The 24,746-nt window shown below is 41.4% G+C and overlaps 1 protein-coding gene across 1 annotated transcript in view; it reads right to left on the reverse strand.

Annotated features, from left to right (window-relative positions):
* SLC9A9 (solute carrier family 9 member A9) overlaps window positions 1-24,746 on the reverse strand; it is a 258,776-nt gene that overhangs the window by 135,030 nt on the left and 99,000 nt on the right. Inside the window, exons 7-9 of the mRNA XM_081862475.1 lie at window positions 16,672-16,810; window positions 12,891-12,996; window positions 4,383-4,471 (exon numbers count right to left, since the gene is read on the reverse strand). Of these exons, the coding sequence (XP_081718601.1) occupies window positions 4,383-4,471; window positions 12,891-12,996; window positions 16,672-16,810 (334 nt within the window). The remainder of the gene's footprint in view (window positions 1-4,382; window positions 4,472-12,890; window positions 12,997-16,671; window positions 16,811-24,746) is intronic.

The raw sequence follows: 24,746 nt of genomic DNA on the forward strand, positions 1-24,746 counted from the left end.
GAGACTGCTATGACTGAAAAGCAGTATACAAATTTTGTAAAAGAAATGACAAACCAGCCAATCAAAAGTGGCCATGGAAAGAAGACAAAAGTCCCTATCAGAGAAGAATGGCAGATTAAGTTGATGGATTATGCCAAAATGGCAAAAATGACCGGAAGAATCAGAAACCAGGAAGAATTTTAACAAGGAATGGGGAAAATTTATAATTTATCTTAAAAACCATTGTAAACAGCTAAAATATTTGTAAGATTGGAATAACACTAGTAGTTTAATGCTGAATTTTGGATATAATGGAGATTTAAAAGGCTTGGATTATTATAAAAGATGCAGGAGGAAATAGTTAACAAAAGGACCCACATGGGAAGAGGGAGGTTTAGGAGATTCCTCAGAATCTTGTTTTTATGCTGTTTGTTGGATAATTGACTGTAAAACTTTAAACTGAAAAACTAAATAATTTAATATTAAAAAGTGGCCCTGGACTAGGTAAGGAATCAAATATATTTATTGTAATGTTCTCTTCTGGTCTGGTCTTATTAGATATGAAATAAGTAGTTATACTATCTATCTAAATAATATACCTGACATTCAGAAGACATCTGAAGGCAGCCCTGTTCAGGGAAGTTTTTAATATGTGACATTTTAGTGTATCTTTCATCTTTGTTGGAAGCCGCCCAGAGTGGCTGGGGAAACCCAGGCAGATGGGCGGGGTACAAATAATAAATTGTTGTTGTTGTTGTTGTTGTTGTTGTTGTTGTTGTTGTTGTTGTTGTTGTTGTTGTTATATTATTATTATTATTATTATTATTATTATTATTATTATCTATCATCTATCTATCTATCATCTATCTATCTATCTATCTATCTATCTATCTATCTATCTATCTATCTATCATCTATCATCTATCTATCTATCTATCTATCTATCTATCTATCTATCTATCTATCATCTATCTATCTATCTATCTATCTATCTATCTAATCTATCTATCATCTATCATCTTTCTATCTATTATCTATCTATCATCTATCTATCTATCTATCTATCTATCTATCTATCTATCTATCTATCATCTATCTATCTATCTATCTATCTATCTATCTATCTATCATCTATCTATCTGTTTGTCTGTCTATATCTATCTATCTATCTATCTATCTATCTATCTATCTATCTATCTATCATCTATCTATTTATCTATCTATCTATCTATCTATCTATCTATCTATCTATCATCTATCTATCTATCTATCTATCTATCTATCTATCATCTATCTACTATCTATCTATCTATCTATCTATCTATCTATCTATCTAATCTATCATCTATCTATCTATCTATCTATCTATCTATCTATCTATCTATCTATCATCTATCTATCATCTATCTATCTATCTATCTATCTATCTATCTATCTATCTATCATCTATCTATCTATATCTATCATATATCATGTATTGGTTTTGCTGCATCTTCATGATTATCCATCTTCCCCCCGTAGTAGCAGGTAGGGAGGCACAGTCAGGTCCGTGTTTCTGACCTGGCTTTCCAATGCCATTTGCCGCTGCCACTTACCAAGAGCAAGAGGGGCAAGGCAGCAGGGAATGTGGTTCAGGCACAGCAGCAGAGCCAGGTGGATGCTCCTGCTGCTGCTCCTGCTGCTGCTCCTGCTCCTGCTCCTGCACCTGTACCGAGCTCCCAGCTGCCTTGCCTCCCGCCCCCTCTCAGGAACTGGCAGGGTTGAATGGCATTGAGAACCCAGCCCCTGCCACCCTGCCAGCTGCTATTGCTTTCCCTCCCTCTAACAGCAAATGTGAGCTTCTGAATGGGAACCAAATTGCCTTTACACAACCATATTTATATGCATTGTTTATATGCCATTGTGTTTTCTTTTGATGTGATTATAGTGATTGCTATAATTGCTTAAAAAGCATCTTAAAAAGCAGAGACATCACCTTGCCGACAACGGTCTGTATAGTTAAAGCTATAGTTTCTCCAGTAGTGATGTATGAAAGTGAGAGCTGGACCATAAAGAAGGCTGATCACTGAAGAATTGATGCTTTTGAATTATGGTGCTGGAGGAGACTCTTGAGAGTCCCATGGACTGCAAGAAGATCAAAAGACCCTGAAGTTGGGAAAGATGGAGGGCACAAGGAGAAGGGGATGACAGGACGAGATGGTCAGACTATCTCTTGAAGCTACTAACATGAGTCTGACCAAACTGCTCGAGGCAGTGGAAGACAGGAGTGCCTGGCATGCTCTAGTCCATGGGGTCACGAAGAGTTGGTCACAACTGAACGACTAAACAACAATAGTGATTGCAATATTTGCTATTTTTAATGCTATATTATTATTATTATTATTATTATTATTATTATTATTATTATTATTATTATTATGCTTTGAGCTCAAGGCTGTTGCTAGAAAAGCAGAATGCAAGCATTAAATCAAAACCAAGTCCTCGCCAAATTTGATTCACATGTTGCACTCTGTACTAGAGGATTTTCATGCTCAAATGCTTCCATGCCTATCCAGAGTTTAGCTGGTGGATTTTGGGGGCCTGTAGAAGGACTATCTGGGTCTCTGGACGAGGACCTGAAGGGTAGAGAGAGATGCGACTGTGTCTGGCTAGGCCAAATAGGATCACAAGTTCTGTAATGTCAGAATGGCATTCCCTCCAAACACTAGCCCAGATGTGAACAGCAGCAGTTTGGCTTGGCAGTGCTATTTGCCAGGGCAAAGGGAACATGTACTACTACAACTATGAGAAAATACAAATACTGATACAAATATTGCATCTACTCAGTTAGGTAACATCCCATACCCACACTAGTATGCCGTACAGTGGTGCCCCGCAAGGCGAATGCCTCGCAAGACGGAAAACTTGCTAGACGAAAGAGTTTTCCGTTTTGGAGGTGATTCGCAAAACGAATTTCCTATGCGCTTGCTTCACGAGTTCCTGCGGGTTTTTTTTCCTCCCCCCCCTTTTTCCAAGCCGCTAAGCCGCTTATCCGCTTATCTGCTAAGCCGCTAAACCGCTAAACGCGCTAATCTGCTAAGCTGTCAATGGGCTTGCTTCGCAAGACGAAAAAACCGCAAGACAAAGAGACTCGTGGAACGGATTCTTTTCGTCTTGCGAGGCACCACTGTATTACTAGATTTAATAGCTTCTCTCCGCAGGCTGATAACAGACTTTACCTGAGGGGCATTCTGGTATTTACATAAGACTGTCAAAATATTGCACTTGTACATTAATTTAACTGTATTTTTTTATTCTATATAAATTCCAACAGGGTTTGCTGTTGCAACCAGTTCAAAGACAATGCTAATGAGGAAGGAACAGATCTTCTCTCACCACCACTGCCACCTCGTTACATCCTGTTTCTTTTCCACCGGTTTGCTCTGCTGAACTTCCTGCTCTGCCTTATAATATAACATGGGTACTTTCTAAATTAATTCTGGAATTGGTGCCTTCATGGTTTGCTACAACTTTCAGTTCCATCAGTCCATTTACACCCACACCCACATCCACCTACCAGGTTCATGTTTCCAGTCAGCATGCAGAAGGTCCCAGGTTTAATCCATGGTATCTCAAGGTGGGCTGGGAGAGATTTCTTCCCAAAAACCTAGAGAAACATGAACCTGGTGGGTGGAGGTGGCTGCTGCCGGTCAGAATAGGGAATGCTGAGTGAGCTAGATGGAACAGTGCTCTGACTCAGTGTAAGGAGCTGCCCAGGTTCCTATGCACAAAAGCACGTGTGCCCTTTGATGAAACACAGTTTAAAAAAACGTTGCAGTGATGTGCCTCTGTTTCTCTGTCATGAGACAGTGGAGCTGGATCCAGAAATACTCATCTGGCAACAAAGCAGATCAACTGGCAAAAGTAGGACCCCCTCAAGAACAATAGGATTATGGGGAATTTCAGCTTCCCCTTTCCGGTAGAATCCCTCAGCTACTGAGGAAGTTTCAAAAAAGTTTGTGATATGTCATGGGTGTCTGTGTCATTTGTTCAAAGTAGGGGGATCAGTTGGGCCATGAACAAGTTATTGAGCAACCCTGGATCCCAGCCTTACTCGATAGAAAGTACCACAGAATATTACCACAGAATACATCACCATCTAGGCTGACATTTGATGACTGTGACCTCTAAGATCACAACAGACCTTTTAAAAGTTTTACTTAGCAGAAGACTTGTTAAGGCTCTCCTGGCAGAGATGGTGCCAGTATTCTTCTCCCTTAATGAAGACGCAAACCTTATTCTTTGCATTAATGAGATCCCTTCCTGGTATACTGTCAGTATTGTTATATACTCATTATTCTAGCAGAAGGAACAAAATAAGCAAGGGAACAGAAAGGGGCAGGGGGTGGGATTTGATGCTTTACCTGTTTAGTTCTCATTTTGGAGTCTGCTGACAGATTGTTGTATGTATAATGGGCCTGCGTGACTCCACAAAAAAGGACTGCCACGATTCCTGAAATACAAAGAAAAAACCACAGTCAGCTGCTTCTATTTTCTCCTAGAGTTCAAAGGGATTGGGAGGCAGATTAGCCCGCCTACAAACTAATTAAACAGCGCTAAACACTTTTTTAAAGCCTGAAGGAAAATGTTACCATTATATCCTTGGCAGGGGGTTGGACTCGATGGCCCTTGTGGTCTCTTCCAATTCTATGATTCTATGATTCTATGAAATAAACTAAAATTTAGCCTTGATCATAATAACTAAAGGTCAGGATTCTTTCCAATCTCCCTATAATTCCAACTGAGTGGTGAATATCTACAAGGGTCTGTTCTACGCACATCTGATTGTTCAAAATTACTGCACAACCATCCAGTTTAAAATCAGACAAAATAGTGCAGTGACAAGTCAGAGCCAGTTCTGCTATTAGGTAGAATGAGGCAGCTGCTCCAGGCAGCAGCAACTGGGAAGGAACGGGGAGCGAGATATTGGAGGATAGAGTTGTGTTTACCATGTAGCCTTTCCTGTGCCACCTAAGGTTGCCTGCTAGCCCTGAGTATAGTTCAACAGGGCTTACTCTCAAGTAAGTGTGCCTAGGATTATGGCCTAAAAGATTTATTCTCACATCGGCAACAATATAAATCATCTGGTAAAATTAGGGATTTTTCAAAATATCATTAACCATGTGATTCTTAATAAAAATGGAGAGAAAAGTTTCCTGGGCACCATTTCTATTGCAGCCTGGAGGTGCCTTTTCAGATTTCAGTACTGGTGTGGGTTTCAGAATCTTCAGTGCAGGGACAATATTCAAAGACCTTCTCTTTGATATATTCATGATTAAATGACAAAAAAGCCATGCATTTTTGATCACATGCTTATTTATTTATAGAACATTTATCATCCGCCCTTCACCTGAAGGTCCCAGGGTAAGGAATACATTCATATTTAAACAAAACAGCAATAATACACTAAAAATATTTTTTAGTAATTCATCATAAAGCCACAAAACATTAAAACCACCAAGCAGTAGCAGCAGCATAAATATGTCCATAGAACTTAGCTTGCTCTTCAGATAATGAGGTTTCCCTTATTTTTCCTGAGACCTTCGTGGGATTTACTCCACCTACTGATATTCTTTAAAAGATGCACCACCACACTTTGAATCCTGGAAGTGTTTTTTAAATGTATATTACATGTAAGAGTATTTGCACTAGATACTACCCTAAAATACACAACCCCAATGCTTTGTTAAGTTGCCTCTATATTCCCCCACCTTTCTGAACACTGCATTATATTCTGCCTTCTTTTTCTCACTAGAGATAACTAGAGATAACTAGTCTCACTAGATAACTAGTTGTTATCATGCTAACAACTCAGGGCAGCATTCATGACTGGCATATTCCATAAGATCTTCTGATGTCACAGTTGCGGATAGAATGGGGTTTGGGACACCTTCAACCTCTTTCTGCATTCCAGAAGAGGGTATTCTCTGGGAAGAAGGGTTGATTGTAAACCACTCTAGAAACTGCAGCTCTATAAGTGGAACAGGGGTCTCCTAAAAAGTCTCAGCATCCTTAACAAACTACCGTTCCCAGGATTCTGCTTAAAGTGGTATAATTCTGCTTTAAATATATAGTGTGCATATTATATGGCCAATGTGTCTAAGCCATGTGCATTATCCATAAATATGTGTGAAACACAATGTGCGCCTCTACATTTCTGTGTCCCCACCTAAATGGCCCTCCATTGCTATCATTATATTGCTAGGATTAAGCATGAATGGAATCACAGAATCATAGAGGGACCTCAAGGGTCATTGATGATGTGGACAAGGTGCTTGGATTGGTCAGGGCAACCACTTGTGCTCTGGATTGTTGCCCCGTTTGTTGATAAAAACTAGCAGAGAGGGGACAGCTAGATGGGCCGGGGGGAGTGATTAATGCTTCCTAGCGAGAGGGGGTGGTCCCTGCCTGCTTGAAGGAAGCAGTGGTAAAACCACTCCTCAAGAAACTGTCCCTGGATTTGGAAAATCTAAGTGACTACCAGCCAGTTGCTAATCTCCCCTTCTGGGGCAACAAAGCAGCCAGCTCCTAGGAGCTGAGGTTCCTTCGTGCCCCCAATAAAATATATGAGGGGGCCATACAACCCCCTAAGTTGATGGACATTGCTATCCAAAGGGTGTGTGAAATATTTTATTCGCCCTTCATTCATAGATCTCAGGTTAGTTCACAGCATAAAAATGCAAGATAAAAAGAGAGAGAGCATGCTTTGGAAGACCAAAATCACATGACAGCAGCCCCTCATTACTGTATGTGAATTATAAACTCTGCATTATTCTTTATGGGGAGTTGTATTAGTGGAATTATTCAATTTCCTTCTGACATCATCCAGTTTCATCTTTCAAACTGCTATCCCCTGAAAAACATTTGTCATGAAAAAAAAATCCACTGGTTCTCTTCTCATTAAATGTTAGCAGGGCCTTCTGCTTCTGGGCCTGAAAGCAACAAATTCCTTCATTGGGAACCAATTTTCTACTAACCTGGATGTTCATTTTCAAGGAAACTTTAAAAAGTTCCAACATTAGAGAAATATTGGTTACTTTGATTGCTGTAGCTTGAGAAATTCCCTTTCAGCTGCAGCTGTGAGAAGAATGGGTACTTGCAATTAAATAATAGCCAACTTTCCACCCTTTCCGCTGCTATTTGATCATCATAATTGACTGAGTCAGCAGCATCCACCATTGATTAAAATGAGCAACAGTGCACAAGTAAAAATCTAAGGTAAAATGAACAATGGAATTTCTCCCTTACTAAAGTATGACTAAATCAAATAAAATATAGATTGGGGGGAAGTGATAATAAAAAAGATGCTTCTGCCAAATCTATTTGCAGGTATGAAAACCCCAACTGTGCCAAGTTCTTTGATAATGAGCAAGAAATAAATTTAAAAAGACGCTAAAGTAGGTTTTTCAAATTATGTATTTGAAGGGTTTCTTATTGTATAAAACCAAGTTTGCTTCCTCTGAAGTTAGGGAGGAAAGGATCAGGGAAAATAACATTCCAAATAGAAAGAGCTGCAGTTCATCTTAGAATATAACGCTTATCACATTAATAAAACTTGTACATTCACTTCATGTCTCTGAGTGATGAGGAGTTCCAGGGCACAGAGCTCAAGTATATTTGTTTTCTTTCAGAAGGAGGTCATTGGAGGCATATTGGCATTCTGTAATATTTATGTTTATTTACAAATATACAAGTGGAGTATATGGTGAACAGCTTAAACACCCCAAGAGACAACCAAAATCCATGGCTCCAGCATCAGGTCTCCAGTGAGACTGTCAGGACTCCAAAATGCTGTTAGAATCCCAGATCCAAGTTTGCTGAGTCTCTATGCCTCTCTCAAAAAATGATTTCTATTGTTATTGTTACACACATCACCACTCCCTTGCTGGATGTCATCTCCTCTGAGAACTAGGCTAGCCTAGGGATGGGGAATCAGGCGTCCTGATGATGTCATTTGTCTTCAAGTCACCTTAGCAGCAACCAGCATGGTCAAAGGTCAGGGATGATGGGAACTGTATTTGGAAGGCCACAGTTGCCCCATCTTTGTTTTGGCCATTGAGAAGTCCAGCTACTTATAACAATTAACCAATCTTCCTAAGCAAGGTGATACTTAGAACTTTGCCAAGGAGGGCTATTGATGTAAATAGGAAAAAGAAAACTATTAAGCGTCAAATAACTGCAGATTTTTTGATATATAGGTAAGCTCTGTTGATAATAGTTACCAGAACTATCCCTTTATGTAAAAGGAAATACATTTCCCCCCAGAGTTTTTGGTTGTTCTTATAGGAAAGAGTCCTCTTGAAATAAACCTGAATTACTACTTCTGGGCAGTTTGTATCAAATCAAAACCAGGGTGACAATATCTCCAAGGACTATTTTAATTGGAATGTCCCACACAACTGGATGTCAGAGTGTCGCTTTGAGGCTTTTGTCAATTGTGCTGTACAAACTGTAAAGCTTGACAGTACTCTAAGGCTTTCACCGGAGAGTCCTAGTTTGCGTCCGGCTGACAGGAAGCATCAGAAAAGTGGCTGAGTTAAACATTTAGGGCATTCATCCAGGGACCTGACACTTTGCAATGACATCTCAGCAGAGAGATAGCACCCTGTTCTAAATACAGCTCAGCTGCTTCTTTAAAAAAGTTGTGTTTTCTAGGGTTATTGTCATTCTGAAAGGACTGTTGCAATTTAACAGACCTTGTATTCACACACTATGATATCTATAAAAGAATTTGATATTTGTTCCAGACTTTCCATAGGGTGCTGAGTTTAAACACTATTATCTGTATTTCCTCTCCCAGGAACAATCTGTGAGTTCAGAGGAAAAGAAATAAAGGAACTATGGCTGAACTGAAAGATCTTATGATATGTTTATTGTGTCTTGAAATAAAAGATGGTGAGGGAGGGTTTCACATACATGTGCCTTTTTTGCTGTTGTTTTCAAAATCCTTGTGGTGATCAAGCTCCTTACCAGATTATTTTCTCCCTATTTTTAAACACAAAATATGTCGGAGTGAGGACAGAAAGCATTGTCCCCAGTTTATGTTGACTTCAGACATTTTCACATAGCCAAATCTCATTGTCTACAATTCTTGTGATGAAGCTAAATGGCGATGCTTTTTGCCCTTGCTTTCACACAATTGCTGCCACCACTAAGTGGGATGAATACTTCACCTGCTGTTTATGGGTTCCCTTAAAATTTCTGAAAGGGGCTGCTCCATCCTGAGTATGGGGAAAATTAACCAATGTGGTGGATTTTTGGCTTAGCAATAACAGAAATCAAAATAAGAAACTTTTTCAGAACAATCCTAAACTTGTCCCACAGTTCTGATGCAGATTTTTTTCTAGGAATAAACAGGAACCCATGGGTATTGCTACAGCTCCTTTAATAATAATACAGTCAAACCTAACGGCTCTGTTTTCTAACAATTCGGCTCCCGAACACTGAAAACCCAGAAGTAAATGCTCCAATTTATGAACGTTTTTAGGAAGCCAAACATCCGATGCGGCTTCCACTGAGTGCAGGAAGCTCTTGCAGCCAACTGGAAGCCGAGTTTTGGTTGTTGAACGTTTCAAAAGCCGAACGGGCTTCGGGAATGGATTATGTTCAACAACCGAGATTTGACTGTATATGCTTAAGGACAAGAAAACTTGTATCCAATATGTGGAGCAGTGTGCATGGCAACTGTTGCTGGCAATTTACAGGTCATAATGCCATGAAACATTAATTGCTGAATTAAGACCCGTTACTATAGAGTGTTGTGTTCTGAAATAACCCTTCTGATTCATGCTGTGAATTGAGTCCCTTTGATGCGTTACTCGTATGATTATAGCTTCATTTAATTGAGGACCAATGGGGCAGTGCTGCTGCCTATGCACCTGAGATTGTACGGGCTAAAGACAAGAGAGTGAGTGAGTGAGAGAGGGGGGGGGAGGGAGAGAGAGACTGAGATTTCTCATAGAGATCCTTCATTACAGATGGAGCCTACATGTGTATATCTCTACATGCATTGGCTTCCCTGTCTTAGATGTTCACATCTAATATAAGGATGCTGAGGGCAGAAACAGGACAGGAAAAGCAACATATGGCCCCATTACCTCTGTTTAAATTCTGTTGTTGTTTAGTCGTTTAGTCGTGTCCGACTCTTTGTGACCCCATGGACGAGAGCATGCCAGGCACTTCTGTCTTCCACTGCCTCCCGCAGTTTGGTCAGACTCATGTTTGTAACTTCGAGAACACCGTCCAACCATCTCGTCCTCTGCCGTCCCCTTCTCCTGGTGCCCTCTATCTTTCCCAACATCCAAGATGTCAAATGGCACAGTTCCCAATTTACAAGGCAAGCCTCAAGTGTGAAGCAACACACAACGGGTTTGCATAACTTTTTCAAGTTAGCCACAAAAATAATAATATGAGAAATAAGATATGTGACAAACAATGATTTCATTGCTTGATCCACAGCCAGTGTAAAGTTAAATTCCATTTTTAGATGGCTGGAACATATTGTACAACCAACCATAAAATAATTGACACATGCCATCTTTTCACACTCCAAGTAACATACGTAGTCACTCCCTTCACTCAGCTTGGAAAGTGTTTCATCCTGTTCTTTTAACATAACAAGTATCTGAAATCATAGCAGTAAAATTTTTTGGGGGGTGTCACTGTGCACAGATGGGTTTTACACTTACATAGTAGCTGTAGTAAACTATTTTTAGAGGCCAAGATGTGAGTGGAAGGCACAATCTAGATCCAATTAGATGTCTTTTTTTAAAAAACAAAACAAAAACAAAACCTAAGAACATTGTAAGGAAATGAAACATCCTTTCATTTGCTTACAAACAGAAAAATTGCTGAAGTCATTTGAAAGGAAATTGCTGCTTATCCAAAAGCAAATTACAAGTAAAATAAAAACTGGTCTTTCTAATCCTTTCACTGGACATACAATCACATTCATTTGCACAATCATTTAAAACAAAATTTACACAGCAAAATGTTGTGCACAAGGGAATGCTCATACTTCGCTAATGGTAAGAGAGTACCATTTTTATTTATTTATTGTACCACCAGCCTTATCTTGCCTCTGATTGTTTTGCTGGCCGACCAGTTAAGCCAGGTGAAATCCCACCTAAATTAGAAACTGCTTATTTGAAGTGGTGGCCAAGTATATATCTCAGGAGATCTTTAACCACCACTCATTCCATTGCAGCACAATCTTACCTGACTTTTTATTTTATTTTTTACATTTTATAACCAGCACTGGACTAAGGTATAATATTTCAGACTTAAGACCAGTTTTCTTCAAGAAATGATAAGAGTACAGTTCTGATCATCTAATCTGGCAGCAGCATGTCTGAAATTTTTTGCATATCTAACATGAGTCATCCTTTGGTTTCTTTTCCAGTGGGTACCCCATTAGAGGGGTCTAGTGGGAAGACTCTGTCCAGAAGCCAAGCATGGGAGCAGATGGGCCATAGAGCTTCCAGCAGCACCCTTGGAGGCCCCCCTAGGTAGATCCACATCTTGAGGCAGTCCCATAATCCCAGGCATGACCCTGCTCAAGTGTCAGCCCTCCATCTGGAGGCTGAGAAGGGATATATAACCAGTGCGTGAGCCGAAGCCTACCTACAATTCTAATCAGTGTTCCACCCCCCACCCCAAAGTGCTGATACATTAAAAGATGGGATGGGAGTGCAGGCAGGGGGAGGGACGTGGCCTGATGCTAAGGTAGGGTGCCAGCAAATGGCTTTCATTTCCAATTGTGCAACTCCCCACCCCAATAATAACAAAGAAGAAGAAGCCTCAGGTGCCAGAACAACTTGATTGGCGTTTGCTTTCATGCTATGTACCTTTACGAAGAGGGTGGAGGCAGAAAAACATGTTGGGCCAGCCCTGGTCTGACTTGGCAATGATTTTAGAAACAATGGATGTTCTGCTTGGTACAGGGATATGTAGGAGCTGGGATATATAGTTGGGAAGGCCATCTGTGTTTGTTGATCAACTTGTGAATCTCTACAATTGCTAAAGGCTTCCTATATAGGTTGTCAAAAAATAAATAAAACAAGGAACTCCCACCCATTTATGCACATCAAAGCTGTAGAGTAGGGGGAATCCATTATTACCTTTGCTTTGTGTTTAAGGATGAATGTTTCCACCACCCACACATTTTTACAATGGATATAGAAACAGCGAGCTGTGTGGGAAGCTTTCTGTAACCTCATTCTCAGAAGTAAATGTTGTGCTTTTCTTACATCACAACTGAAAGATCTGTTCCAGGCACGGGAGCTCTGAGGCAAACATGGAGAGCTCTCTTTTGAAACAGCTTCCCTATTCATTTTAACAGAGAGATCCAACCTGTCAAGAGACAAAAAATGGCTCCTACCATATGCATTCCTGTCCATTTTGATTTCCAGATCAGAGTGCCTAGGGATGGGCAGATTTGCCAATTTCAGTTTCTCACTTTTCCAAGCTCAAGTTCAATTCTCCATTTTTCCACATCAGTTTACATTAAAAAAGATTCATCAGCATTTTAGTGCAAATTGCTTCTAATATGTATATATTTATGCCATTTAACGTAACATACACATTTTTTGCAAAGCAAGTTCTCCTAACATAGTCCCCCCCCCATGTTATTTCCCCTAATTTCTGCAATTCTTTGCACACTTTACCCTTGCATGCATTACTTGCCTGGAGAACTGCTTTGCAAAATTTGGTAAAATGCTAATTTCGAAGGATGGCTGTGTTTCAGTTTGCATATTGTTTGGGGAGAACAATTTTCATAGGTTTGCCTTAAATGTGAACTGAAGTGACTTTCTCCCCCATCTGTAATTGGATCCCCTGGGATCTCTTCCTATTCAGCCATATGAAGCACTTACCTGTAAGACCAGCAGCTTCAGCAGACAAGAAAGCACTCCAAGACAAAAGGAAAAACAGGCCAGTTTCTAACATAGGAAAGTCACACAGCTTGGTGAATTTTGTCAAGTGCGAGAGGAAACAACGTTAAGGAAAATGTTAGGAATCAACACCGCTTGCAGCATTTTGCAGATTTCAAAATTGATCTTGTCACACTGTTTGATACAGGTGCTGGAAAAAAGACAGTCCTCAGAGATCACACATAATGGACTCACAGGCAATTTTGCAGAAGCGAAATAGCATCTAAGGGAAGTGATTCCAACCACACCTCTCAGATATAAGAAATATAAAAGTAAGGATACCTGGTCCATCAAATAGCCCATCGCCAGGCCAATTCACATGACTTTTAGATGAGGGTATATGAAATTAATGGTGCAACAGGAAGGGGATACATCATGAGCTCTTGCAATGTGGCTTGCTGATGGTACCAGGATGACATGGGATGGGCACATTGTGCAGCGGCTCCTTCACTACTAAGGTGGTAGAAGAAGGGAAGCCACTTACTGTCTTGTTCTAGCAAGTGGGAATAATATTTTGATGAATTCTGCTTCACCAAATTTCTGATGTACAGCAAAAGTATTTACCTCACTTGGCAGGTGAATATTCCTCAGTGAATACATGCACACTGTGGGTAAGCCATGTACCAATTGGTAGATCTTTCTCAGACTTTGTGTGGTGAGGCAGGTCTGTGGAAGGATGTGGGGGCAGCCAGGTACACTTTCCCCAGGCCTCAGTGGAAAAAGCTGGCTGGGGTGGGGGGCAGCGCTGCCAGGGACTGGCTGCTTTTTTGTTTGAGTTTATAACATTATTCTAACGAGACTGCCACCCTGGGCCTCAGAGAAGCTCAGCACAGACCTGGGGTGAGGGGACAGAGTTGCAAACAACTTGGATTTTGGGACAATTTCCATTCCTGAAATTTTTTTGCTTCTGACAGTCTATGGCATACATTACATTAAAAAATAAGAAACAAACTGTGCTTTGAATGAGTTTTCATCATGAAATTGAAAGAATGGTGTTCCTCACTTTGCTTATAACCATTCATATTCTGAAGCAGTTTAATAAACCACTATGATCATGTGGTCAAATTTAGCTTTAATTTTTCCACATTAGTTCAGTTCAGATGGTGTCTAATTTTATTTCCACTCCTCGTGGCAATGTTTTCAGGTCACAGAAATGCAGCTGTGACAAAGTCAAATGGCAAACAAGATGATCAAGTCAAAATTAGCTCAAGGATTATATTATTCCAGGCTAAGGGGAAGGTCACCACTGGCTCAGTGGAGTTTATTTAGCATTGATTTAAGAAAGAGAAAATTGGCATATTAAGATCTGTTCCAATAAAGCAAAAGGAGGAAGATTAGATTCAAACATTCAGCCTGAATAGCTGTTTCATTCCTTTGGGTTAAAACATGATTTGTGCAGAGTGGTGGGGGTGGGGATCTGCCTAGTACCTCTCCCCCTGTTGGGATTCTAATGCAATAACCACACAATACAATTAGAGCACTATGATACCACTTGGAACAGCCATTGCTTCAGATTCTTGGAGCTTGTTTGTTAAGGGGTGCTGAGCATGAAAAAGGCCCCTATTCTCCTCACAGAACTACAATTCCCTAAGTTCCTGTGAAGAAGGATTGATAATTAAACTCATTCTGGAAATGGAAGCACTGTGAGGGACATAGGGGTTTCTTAACAATTCTAAGCAGTCTCAACATACTATAGCTCCCAGAATTATTTGGGGGAAGCCATAACTGCTTTTTTGCCCACCCCACCCAGCCGCCCCAAGCTTACACTCTCCAGCTGATTGACTGTTGCAGGGCTGGGGAACTGCTGCCCCTCCAGCTGCTGTTGGACTACAACACCCATAATCCTTAACCTTCAGTTGTAGTGGTTTGAGCTGATGGGATTTGACGTCTACTAACACCTTCAGGGCTGGAGGTTAGCCGTCCATGCCCTAGTGCCCTCAGATGTAAAGAATGGAGTGGAAGAACAGAACCCTCCCTGGCTGCAAAGAAACATGAGTCCCCCCCCCCCGTGTGCTTTTACCATTTCTGTATATAAACTTCCAAAGTGGAAAGTGGCTTTCTGTTAAGAGAGGCAGGGTCAAGTATCTCTAGGGAAAAACATAAATGTGTTTGCATGACAGAGAAACCCAGCGGGAGGAAAATACTCTGAGATATTCAGTTTCATTTGTCAACCAGATGTAATCGTTGATTTTGCCAAATGCCCAGAAAAATATAGGAAACTCCCTAAGTTTTAATGTTCTAATAGTCCGGCAATGCTTATTAGAGACATTTAGATTTTACCCTGATCTCATACAAAATTGCCATCATAATTAATCATAGTTTCTGTCATCATTCTGTCCTGTCTTCAGGGCCATGTTGAATATGCACATCAAAACACGTGTGCGCACACACACACATAGGGGTGTATCCAGGCTTAGTCAAGCTTAGAGGAAGCCCACTGAAAGTTAGCTATGTCTAACTTGAATCTTGTTGATTTCAGTCAGACTACACGTGGGTGGCGCTGTGGGTTAAACCACAGAGCCTAGGTCTTGCCGATCAGAAGTTCGGCGGTTTGAATCCCCGCAACGGGGTGAGCTCCAGTTGCTCGGTCCCAGCTCCTGCCCACCTAGCAGTTCAAAAGCATGTCAAAGTGCAAGTAGATAAATAGGTACCGCTTCGGCCGGAAGGTAAACAGTGTTTCCGTGCGCTGCTTTGGTTCACCAGAAGTGGCTTAGTCATGCTGGCCACATGACCTGGAAGCTGTACGCCGGCTCCCTCGGCCAATAAAGTGAGATGAGCGCCACAACCCCAGAGTCGGCCACGACTGGACCTAATGGTCAGGGGTCCCTTTACCTTTACACTTAGTGTGACTGACAGCACAATCCTAAGCAATCATAAGCATGTCTGCTAAGAAGTAAGCCCTACTGAATTCAGTGGAACTTGTTCCCAGGCTAGTGGGGTTTAGGACTGCAGCCTACACTTAGATTTAGCTCATCAGCAACAATCCTATTTGAAGATGTTGGGTACATGCACTGGGCAATATGACTGGCAAAGGAAGGGAATGAAAATTATAATACTGTTTTCTCCTCCCTTCTCCTACTACCTGAGGCCTTAGGAAAACACAGGAAGGGCAGAGTGCTCCTGTACAGAGGTCCTGCTTGCATGTTTCCTACAGACATCCAGTTGGCCACTGCAATAACAGAATGCTGGACTAAATAGGCCATTAGTCTTATCCAGTAGGCCCCTTATTAGACACATATATATTTAAAGCACATGACTTCTCACAAAGTTTATCTCTCCGAGAGCTACAATTGCCAGCCACCTTGCCAAATTCCATTTCCCAGTATTCCTTGTAGGAAGTCATGTGCTTTAAGGGTGGTATTCAACTAAGCTGTGCTCAGAACAGTGTCACAATAAAATAAGTGGACCTAACTTGGTCTTGGTCATTAATTTCAATGAGCCTACCCTGAGTAGGATTTAGTTGAATGGCTTGCTTGTATGTATGTATGGCTTGCATGCAGCTGTAGTCGCACATTTGCATAGTTGGCAACAGATGTGGCACAAATGTAACTGCATTTCAGCCGCAGGAACCATTGTCAATTCAAAATAGTGTACGCAGAGAGGTGAAGTTCAGAGTATTACTGAAATCTTGATCAAACAGAAAATAATTGTATTCTCTTTTGTAGCAACTGCTCTTCCAAACATGTTAAGTTTTGGACATTTGATAACAACCAGCAAAGGATATCAAAGCAGCAACAATGGCATAGGCAGATCCCATAGCAAACGATCCAGCAAAAATCCCTAGAAAATTCCCCACCGACTGGAAGAAGGCGGCAGCGTCAAAGGCATTGGGATTCTCCTTGGGACTGTAAATTGATATTGAACTGAAGGAAGACAAAAAGGAGAGAGGAATAATGAATTCTATCACATGGCACAGAAACTGAAATCAAGAGCTTAAGAATGTACTTTAGCACGGACTGGCAATTGCTCCTCAGGGTTCCTAGAAGATTGGAAAGTCACAGGGAAGATGAAATAAGGGTTTATTTTTTAAGGCAATATTGTGTGCGGCTGTCATTTCCTGCCAGTCAGTAAACATTTTCTTGTGCTACAAGTGTCATAAAGAGTATTATTTCCAAGCCAACTAGACATTAAAACATGGTAGGCATGTAAGGGATCTTCAGGGAAGATAGATAACTTTGAATTACTTATTGGCCATATGTCTTCAGAACAGTGATGCATTCACAAATATTCCTGATAAAAGGGCCACTTTTATTGCTTACCAACAAATGGCCCATACAAATCATGGGACGTACAAAATCTTTGGCAGTGATCTTGTCATAAACCATTATAGCCGTTCCATTCACTAGCTTTACCCTTCATAAACAGAATTGTGAGAGTGTCAACAGCCTTGCAATATGAAGCCCTGGGGAGGCACAGGCCAAACAGTCTCTTGCAGAAAAGAAAACTGTTTCCTCTGCCAGAGGTCCTCTCTTTATAGCCAAGTCTTTGGCTGTTGACACCATTATACTCTTATGGGAAATTAATGCTGTGCCACAATGGGAAGATCATCTACTTAGAGCATTTTCGAGGGCATCAAACTTCCTGCTCACTACCAGAGACCTGATACCCAGAATGTGAATAATACTGCCAAGCTGGCACACTCTTCTGGTTTCTTTTATTATTATTTTTAGGCCATTAAATTTGAGAGATACACACACTAGCCTCAAGCATCCCAAATACTAATTAAGAAACATTTCAGATTTCTATGGCCCTTTCAGCTCTTGATGTCTTTTCTGCAGGCTATCAAAGAGCATTTGGCACAGGATTCTTAATAGCAGTTTGTATTGCTGGAAAATGCTTGGTATTTTATGCATTAAAATTTTACATTTATTTTAAACTGATGTGAATATTTTATGATTATGAATATTAAAGAACTTGTCAGCAAAGCCAATGCATGTACTCTAGTGAGCAACTAGTCAAATGAGATGCAGCAATGGCTTTGTAAAAGCACATTGGGCTAGGTGTCATTTGTGATTTGAAAATGATGAAGGAGTAATGTAAACAATTGCCATTGCCATTTGGTCATGGCTCACTCCTCTGTGGTCAGCTATCGCGATGCATTGATATAGTTCACGACCCATGTGGAGCATCAGAGTGGGAGCCAACCACAGGAAAGCTGGAAGCACGCTGCTGCAAAGCTAACATGTAAAATGGATCTAACATTAATTTATCTGAAATATTTTTAACCCACACTTCATCATAACATGGTGCAATTAAAAACACGCACACACATTAAAATCAGGAACTGCAATAAACCAAAGCATGTCTACAAATAAGAGGAGCAGATAAAACTGCAGCAGAATCAATAAGCAGCAATAATGGTCAAAATCCCAGCCAAGATAGTTGGAGTAGGAGAGGTTTCAACTGGCGCCGAAAATTCATCAGAGTCAGTGCCAGCATTGTATATCAACATATCATAATATTTTAGTGATTTTTTTTTATTTGTTTTACTTATATTCTGCTCTGTCCCATGGGCTTACAGTGTCTTACAGCAGCTAGTGGGGTTTAGGACTGCAGCCTAAATCCCAATACAACACGCTGCATTCAAATGAAATTTTAAAGATTTGCCCTGCAGGCATTGGCACTGTCTTTGGATTGACCTAAGTAGCACACAGTACTTAGGGACAGCAACAAACACTACTGCCCCATAAGGAGGCCCCTGAAAAATGCTCCCGCAAGCAGTGGCTGAAATATCTGAAATCCTTTTACTGCACGGATGGTGCCAACAGCATGGAAAGCCTCCAAACTGGTTTGAGCCGCTACCAGGCACGTGTGACGCTGGCAGGAAATCTCTTCATACACATGGTGAGCAGATTTCAAATGTTATAGCCCTTGTATGAAGTGCCACCACGACATAAAAATGTTTTCCGGCAGCCTCCATACAATGGGCATTCTATTTGACTCGGTGCATCAGGATACTTTCATGCATACAACTGTTTGCAAATTACCCAGGGTAGAGATTAGCCTGTAAAAATCCAGTGTGTACATAAGCCATACAGAGAAACAGAAGCAATTCCTGGAGGGAGAAAAAAGCTTATTCAGTCGTCATTCCTCCCAACTCAGTTCTAATCATGCAAGATGGGAGAGAGGAGAGTTGGGGTGATCTCACCAGTCCCTCCCACTGCATTCCTGATTGTTGATTCCCTGCAGTCCTCTGTGTGTTCAGGTCCCCACATGAATAGAATGCAGTGGAGGTCCCCAAATGATTACAACCAGGAACATGCAGTGTTGTAAAGCATGCAGGGAGCCAACAGGAGTAGAGCAGGCTCCATGCTAGAGAAATTCAGCTTGAATGGCTTAAGGGTTGGCCCACTGAGAATACAAAGGCTGGGAATAGGCCAATGATCACACCTCCACTCACACACACCCTTGGATGACTGGAATCACAAGATGTTGAACAACTGAATAGATACAGAATGTGTTCTAAAGCCACTTCACAATCATTTTGCAGCTGGGTAGAAGCTGCATCATGGCTTTTGTCCATGCTACCACATGGCAGGAGCTTTCATTGCAGCTTGTTCTCATTAGTGTCTTTCTTCAGGAGTACTACAGTGCTAGCAGTACTGCTTGGGCAGTGCGTATGGAGGTCCTGGGCTGCCCAGACGACAAGACCCCACTCTCAGCTTTGCTGATGTGATCCAAAGGAAAGGAGAGCAATACGTTTGGCACTGGGTTGGCTGCAGGAGGCGTACAAGGCACCTTCCATCCGTCTTAGGGACGCAACTCCACATTTGTGTAGGGTTTACTCATTAGCCTTTTCTTCTCCTGAAGATATTCCACAAGGCGGTGGAAGTTTAGGATCAGAGTTTCCCTTCTCCTAGTTGAGCTACTTTCTCAGGTTGTTGAGCCTTATCTGCCCCTCACTTTCCTCTAGAGAACACACAGAAACCACCTTCTTGATCATTGGACCCACTAGTAGTTAAGTTCACTCAATCCGCTGGAGCCTGTTTTCACATGCAGGAGAAGGCCCTAACTCACCAAGGGTTTGAGACCCAATGGCTACCCTCACCTGGTATAGCCAACCAGTTGAAGCTGTTCCCAGTCTGTGGCCACTATCCCATGTTGACAGCTTCTAGGAGCCACAGGTGAAAACTAAGTGCACCTGGTAGAGGTTCTAATTTGTGGTATAGGGGGTCAAAATTAAAAAATGACCCCCACCCCATGCCCTGAAAACTGCCCATCACGAAACAGGACCAACAACATTTGCTACCACCTCTAGTTTCCATGGCTGTTCAGTGAGATGGTTCCTACATCCCCAACATCTACTGAAAGAAATACTTTTACCAGCATCTGTGGTTGAAGACTGTGGGAGGAAAACAAAATAACAAACTGCCAAAGTAGGCAGCACATTGTGAAATAATCTATTATGGGTTTTTTTCTCAGACCTGGCAGAGCACTTTCTGTTTCTATGTAATTGTTTTTAAACTGTGTAATTTTCTTTGATGTTGCTACAAAGCAAGAAACCCTGAAATGAATGGAACTGAAAAGAAAGTCACAACTCATTCACTGTAAGCTTCATCTGAAGTACCTTTGCATCTTTAAGTACCTAAGTACCACAAAAACAGCTGTAGTGGCTCTCACAAAATGCCACCATAATACAGATTTGAGTTCTGAAAGTAACTATGATGTTGGGGTGTTGTTGTTGTTCTGGGTGGAGGGGGTCATTCACAGCCAATGTGAGCAAGCAGGTGCCAGGTGATAGGGTGGCTGGCATGCCCAACTAAAGAGTTTTTAAAAATTCATTTTAGGATAAAGTCTGCAGCTGAGTGGTAGAGTACTCATTTTGTATGCAAAAGATCTCAAGTCCAATCCTTGGCATTTCCACAGAAACCAATGAGGCAGAATAATGTAATGCTGATGTAATTTATGTAATTCGTTTAATTTCACCACAACAAGATGAATAACATAATTCTGGATGAAAGACGGATTGCAGTAGAACGCAAACAGTGCTGCTAGCACTGAATACAGGGCAGAATGGGAAACGATGCCTTCTTACAGCCCTACTTCAGATTTGCAGGACTGACACTGTTTTGTTTTTTTAATTCACCAGAGCCTAGAGAGGGCTGAATGCCTTAGAATTAAGGAACATGATACCTCTGAACACATGGTCAGGAATTTCCTCCTAGGACATAAACTGAGCTCACAGTCCTGTAACATAAAAGTTCACTCCAAGTTCCCCTCAAGCTTTCTTCATCTCAACAGCATAGTTCTGAGGAAAATTCTTCCTTTGGGAAGAAGGGTGGAATATAAATTGAATGAATTTATAAATAAAGCCTTTAGAACTTGATACATGTGGAAATCCTGCTTGGCCCAGGATTCCCTATGTTGGGATAACCAACAGTCCTTAACTAACACCCACTGGACTGTGGGGGGGAAAAGCTACTAAATGGTTAGTGTATCTGTGAAAGGGTAGCTGGGTGGCCATTCTGAATTGTGAGTTTACTTTCTCTCTCACCTTGCCTCTTTGCTTCTGCAGTAAACAGTAATGAATGACTGTTGCTAAAATAGATTTTAAAAAAATCACTTTAAACAGATGTGCATGTCTTTCTTCCAGTGAGAGGAAAAAAACCCACAACTGTTCAGCAACACTCTACACATGTACATCAGTTGGTGGGGTGGGTGTGTAGCTGTGTGCATGGTGTCAACAGTGAAGCCACTTCAATACATGAAGGTTGTCTGAATGTCTCTGGTATGAACAATATAAAGGGATGGATTGCTATTTTTTTACTGCCTTGTCCATGAATTTGCAGTCCTTTAGAGAGAATATTGAGTAACTTGTAATACATTTACATTTCATGAAAGATATCAATTCAAGGAGTGCAAGGTAATATAATATGAGTCTGGGGTTTACTAACTCTTTCCCCCCAATGGGAATCCTGTTTTTCTCACAACATTTAGCAGGTGAAGTTTCCTGATGTGGAGATGTAGCAAAAAGCTTCAGTTTCTACATTTTGTTACTATACAGGCAGTTGCTACAGTTTCCTTTGTCAAGGGGATTTTTTTTTTTTTGCCAACTGCACACCAGCCCCAACAAATTATTATCATTTTCTTAAACATAAAACAACCCACAAGGAGAAAAAGAAAAGCCTAAACTGCCCTTACAATTTTCAAAAGGAGCGACATCGCTGATAGTGAACTGAAACAAACCCACTTTATCAGTTGATGCTAATTAAACAAGAAGACACGACAAGAGGGGCCTATCAGGCAGATTATGGCACCTTGAGTGCATTGTGAAGCATAGTGCCGAAAGCTGTGTGTCAGCAGCCACCCGAGAACGGCAATAAGCCTCCCTGAAATTCACTGCCTCAAATCCCTTGTACCATAATGAAATGGAAACGATAAAGATAAGGCTAAAAGGATCTACCACGGCATTTGCTGCGCTTAGGGATGCTGCATAAGCCTTGCTCATTATCAGCTGCAGTACGACTGGAGAAAGGCACATTTGTGTTACTAATTCATAAAACTAAGTGAAAGAGTCGACCACAAATTCTGCCGTGTCCGTAATTCCAGGATTACTGCATTCAAAGAGGCTCTGTGGAGCTCAGAAACGTAGAGTTACTAGAATATTACGAGTTGCACACGGGCTGATTTGTTCAAGTTTAAATGAGGTCTGAATCTGGGCTGGACCTGAGCAGATCATTGAAACATATACGTCACTGTTATAAATATGGAAGCAGAAAGAACCCCACTTGCCTTTCATACAGTGTGGAGTCATGATGCTCTGGGCTTGTACAAATAAATATTTGGAATAATGAAACCATGAGGGCTTTAAGGGGAAGAGTTTGTTTCTTAGTGGCAAATATCTGTTTTGTCTGCAGAAGGTCCCTGGTCTCCAGGTAAGACTGGGAAAGACCCTTGCCTGAACTCCTGGAGAACTGCTGCCAGTTCGTGCATACCCTCCAACATTCCTCAGGTGAAAATAGGAACATGAGAGCCAGTGTGGTGTAGTGGTTAACAGCGGTAGACTCGTAATCTGGTGAACCGGGTTTGCTTCCCCGCTCCTCAACATGCAGCTGCTGGGTGACCTTGGGCCAGTCACACTTCTTTGAAGTCTCTCAGCCCCACTCACCTCACAGAGTGTTTGTTGTGGGGGAGGAAGGGAAAGGAGATTGTTAGCCACTTTGAGACTCCTTAAAGGTGAGTGAAAGGTAGGATATCAAGTCCAAAATCATCATCATCTTCTTCTTCTTCTTCTTCTTCTTCTTCTTCTTCTTCTTCTTCTTCTTCTTCTGCATTCAAACATTTCTCATTCCCCCGCAACTGACCGTACCACCAATGGGACACAGCACACATGCCATCCACTGTCCTGAGAAAACCCCTTAATCCCAATTTTATTTTATTCTTTGGTAGATTTCCAAAAAGAGAAACACAAACCAATAAATATACTTCAGAGGTGTCCCAAACAGTGCAGTTTGGAATGGTTTGGTCTGCCATCTTTATTTAAAATGGCTCACCTTCCACAGAACACATTCCTGCTTGTTTATATCCTTCTTAAACTGTAGAACCAAGAACTTGGCATAGTACTCCAGGTGAGGTCTGTACCACTACATGTTGTGAGCTGGCTGCAATACTTCTCTTGTTGCAGCTTAGAATTCCCTTGACTGGTTCAGCCTCCTCAATTCTCATATCCGGCTTGCTGCTTACTGAGCAGTCTAGATCCTTTTCTTACATTCTGCTGTCACGCCAGATGTCACCCATCCTGATTTTGCTTACCAAACTGCAGAACATGATTGGCATTTCCCCCTTTCTGTTAAATGACATCACCTAGCAGCAACGCAACAAGACTGTTTTGAACAATGACGGGCTGGCATCTAAGAGGATCAACGCTCAACATGAGAAAGTGAAGCCTTACCATAGCAGGTCTACGATGCTGTTCAGTGTTAACCCTCTGGGACAGAAGCAGCAAATGCTTTCCTTCAGCTCACGATGCTCTGCATGGCATGCTTTATTGCTCGGCTATTTGCAAAGTGAAGAACACTGTTTTATAGCATGGCAATTGGAACACCTAGGTGGGAAATCTTTCCTTGGCAGAGTACTGTACTAAAAGCAGGAACATAACTCCTCTGAACACAATATCCAACCTATCCTTAACCTTATTCACTGACACTGAAACACAATATACTCATTTCTCCTTGGAAAACAGCCCATTTCTATAGGTGGCAGCTGACTAACAGTTTTGATATATTTATTTTATGCCTTTCACCCTTTCTTTTCCTAAGCAAAGGAGGGTGGGGTGTTTTTTGGGGGGGGGGAGTTGAAAGGCTAGCATAAGACAGCACACTAAGACACTTGACTGCATATTCTGGCATTGCAGGGGGTTGGACTAGATCAGGCAACCCCAAACTCTGCCCTCCAGCTGTTTTGGGACTACAACTCCCATCATCCCTAGCTAACAGGACCAGTAGTCAGGGATGATGGGAGTTATAGTCCCAAAACAGCTGGAGGGCCGAGTTTGGGGATGCCTGGACTAGATGACCCTTGAGGTCCCTTCCAACTCTACTATTCTATGATGCCACAATTTTTAGAAACTTTTACACCAGAAATAAAACTTTAAAACACACACCTATTTAACCTGACATTCTGCCACACAGTAGGTACAAAGCTTCTATTTGGCACAATACCTCTGATCTCTCATGAATATCATTCTCTTAAGAATATACATTTTTGGAACTGAAAGGTCAAGGAGTTCAGTAGCTCCCATCACCTGCCCATCACTTGCCTTCCAACCACTGGGGCCCTACCTGGGGTACTTGCCACCAT

The sequence above is a fragment of the Podarcis erhardii genome, assembly GCF_964252035.2.
Source record: "Podarcis erhardii genome assembly, chromosome: 5".
NCBI classification, from domain to species: Eukaryota; Metazoa; Chordata; class Lepidosauria; order Squamata; family Lacertidae; genus Podarcis; species Podarcis erhardii.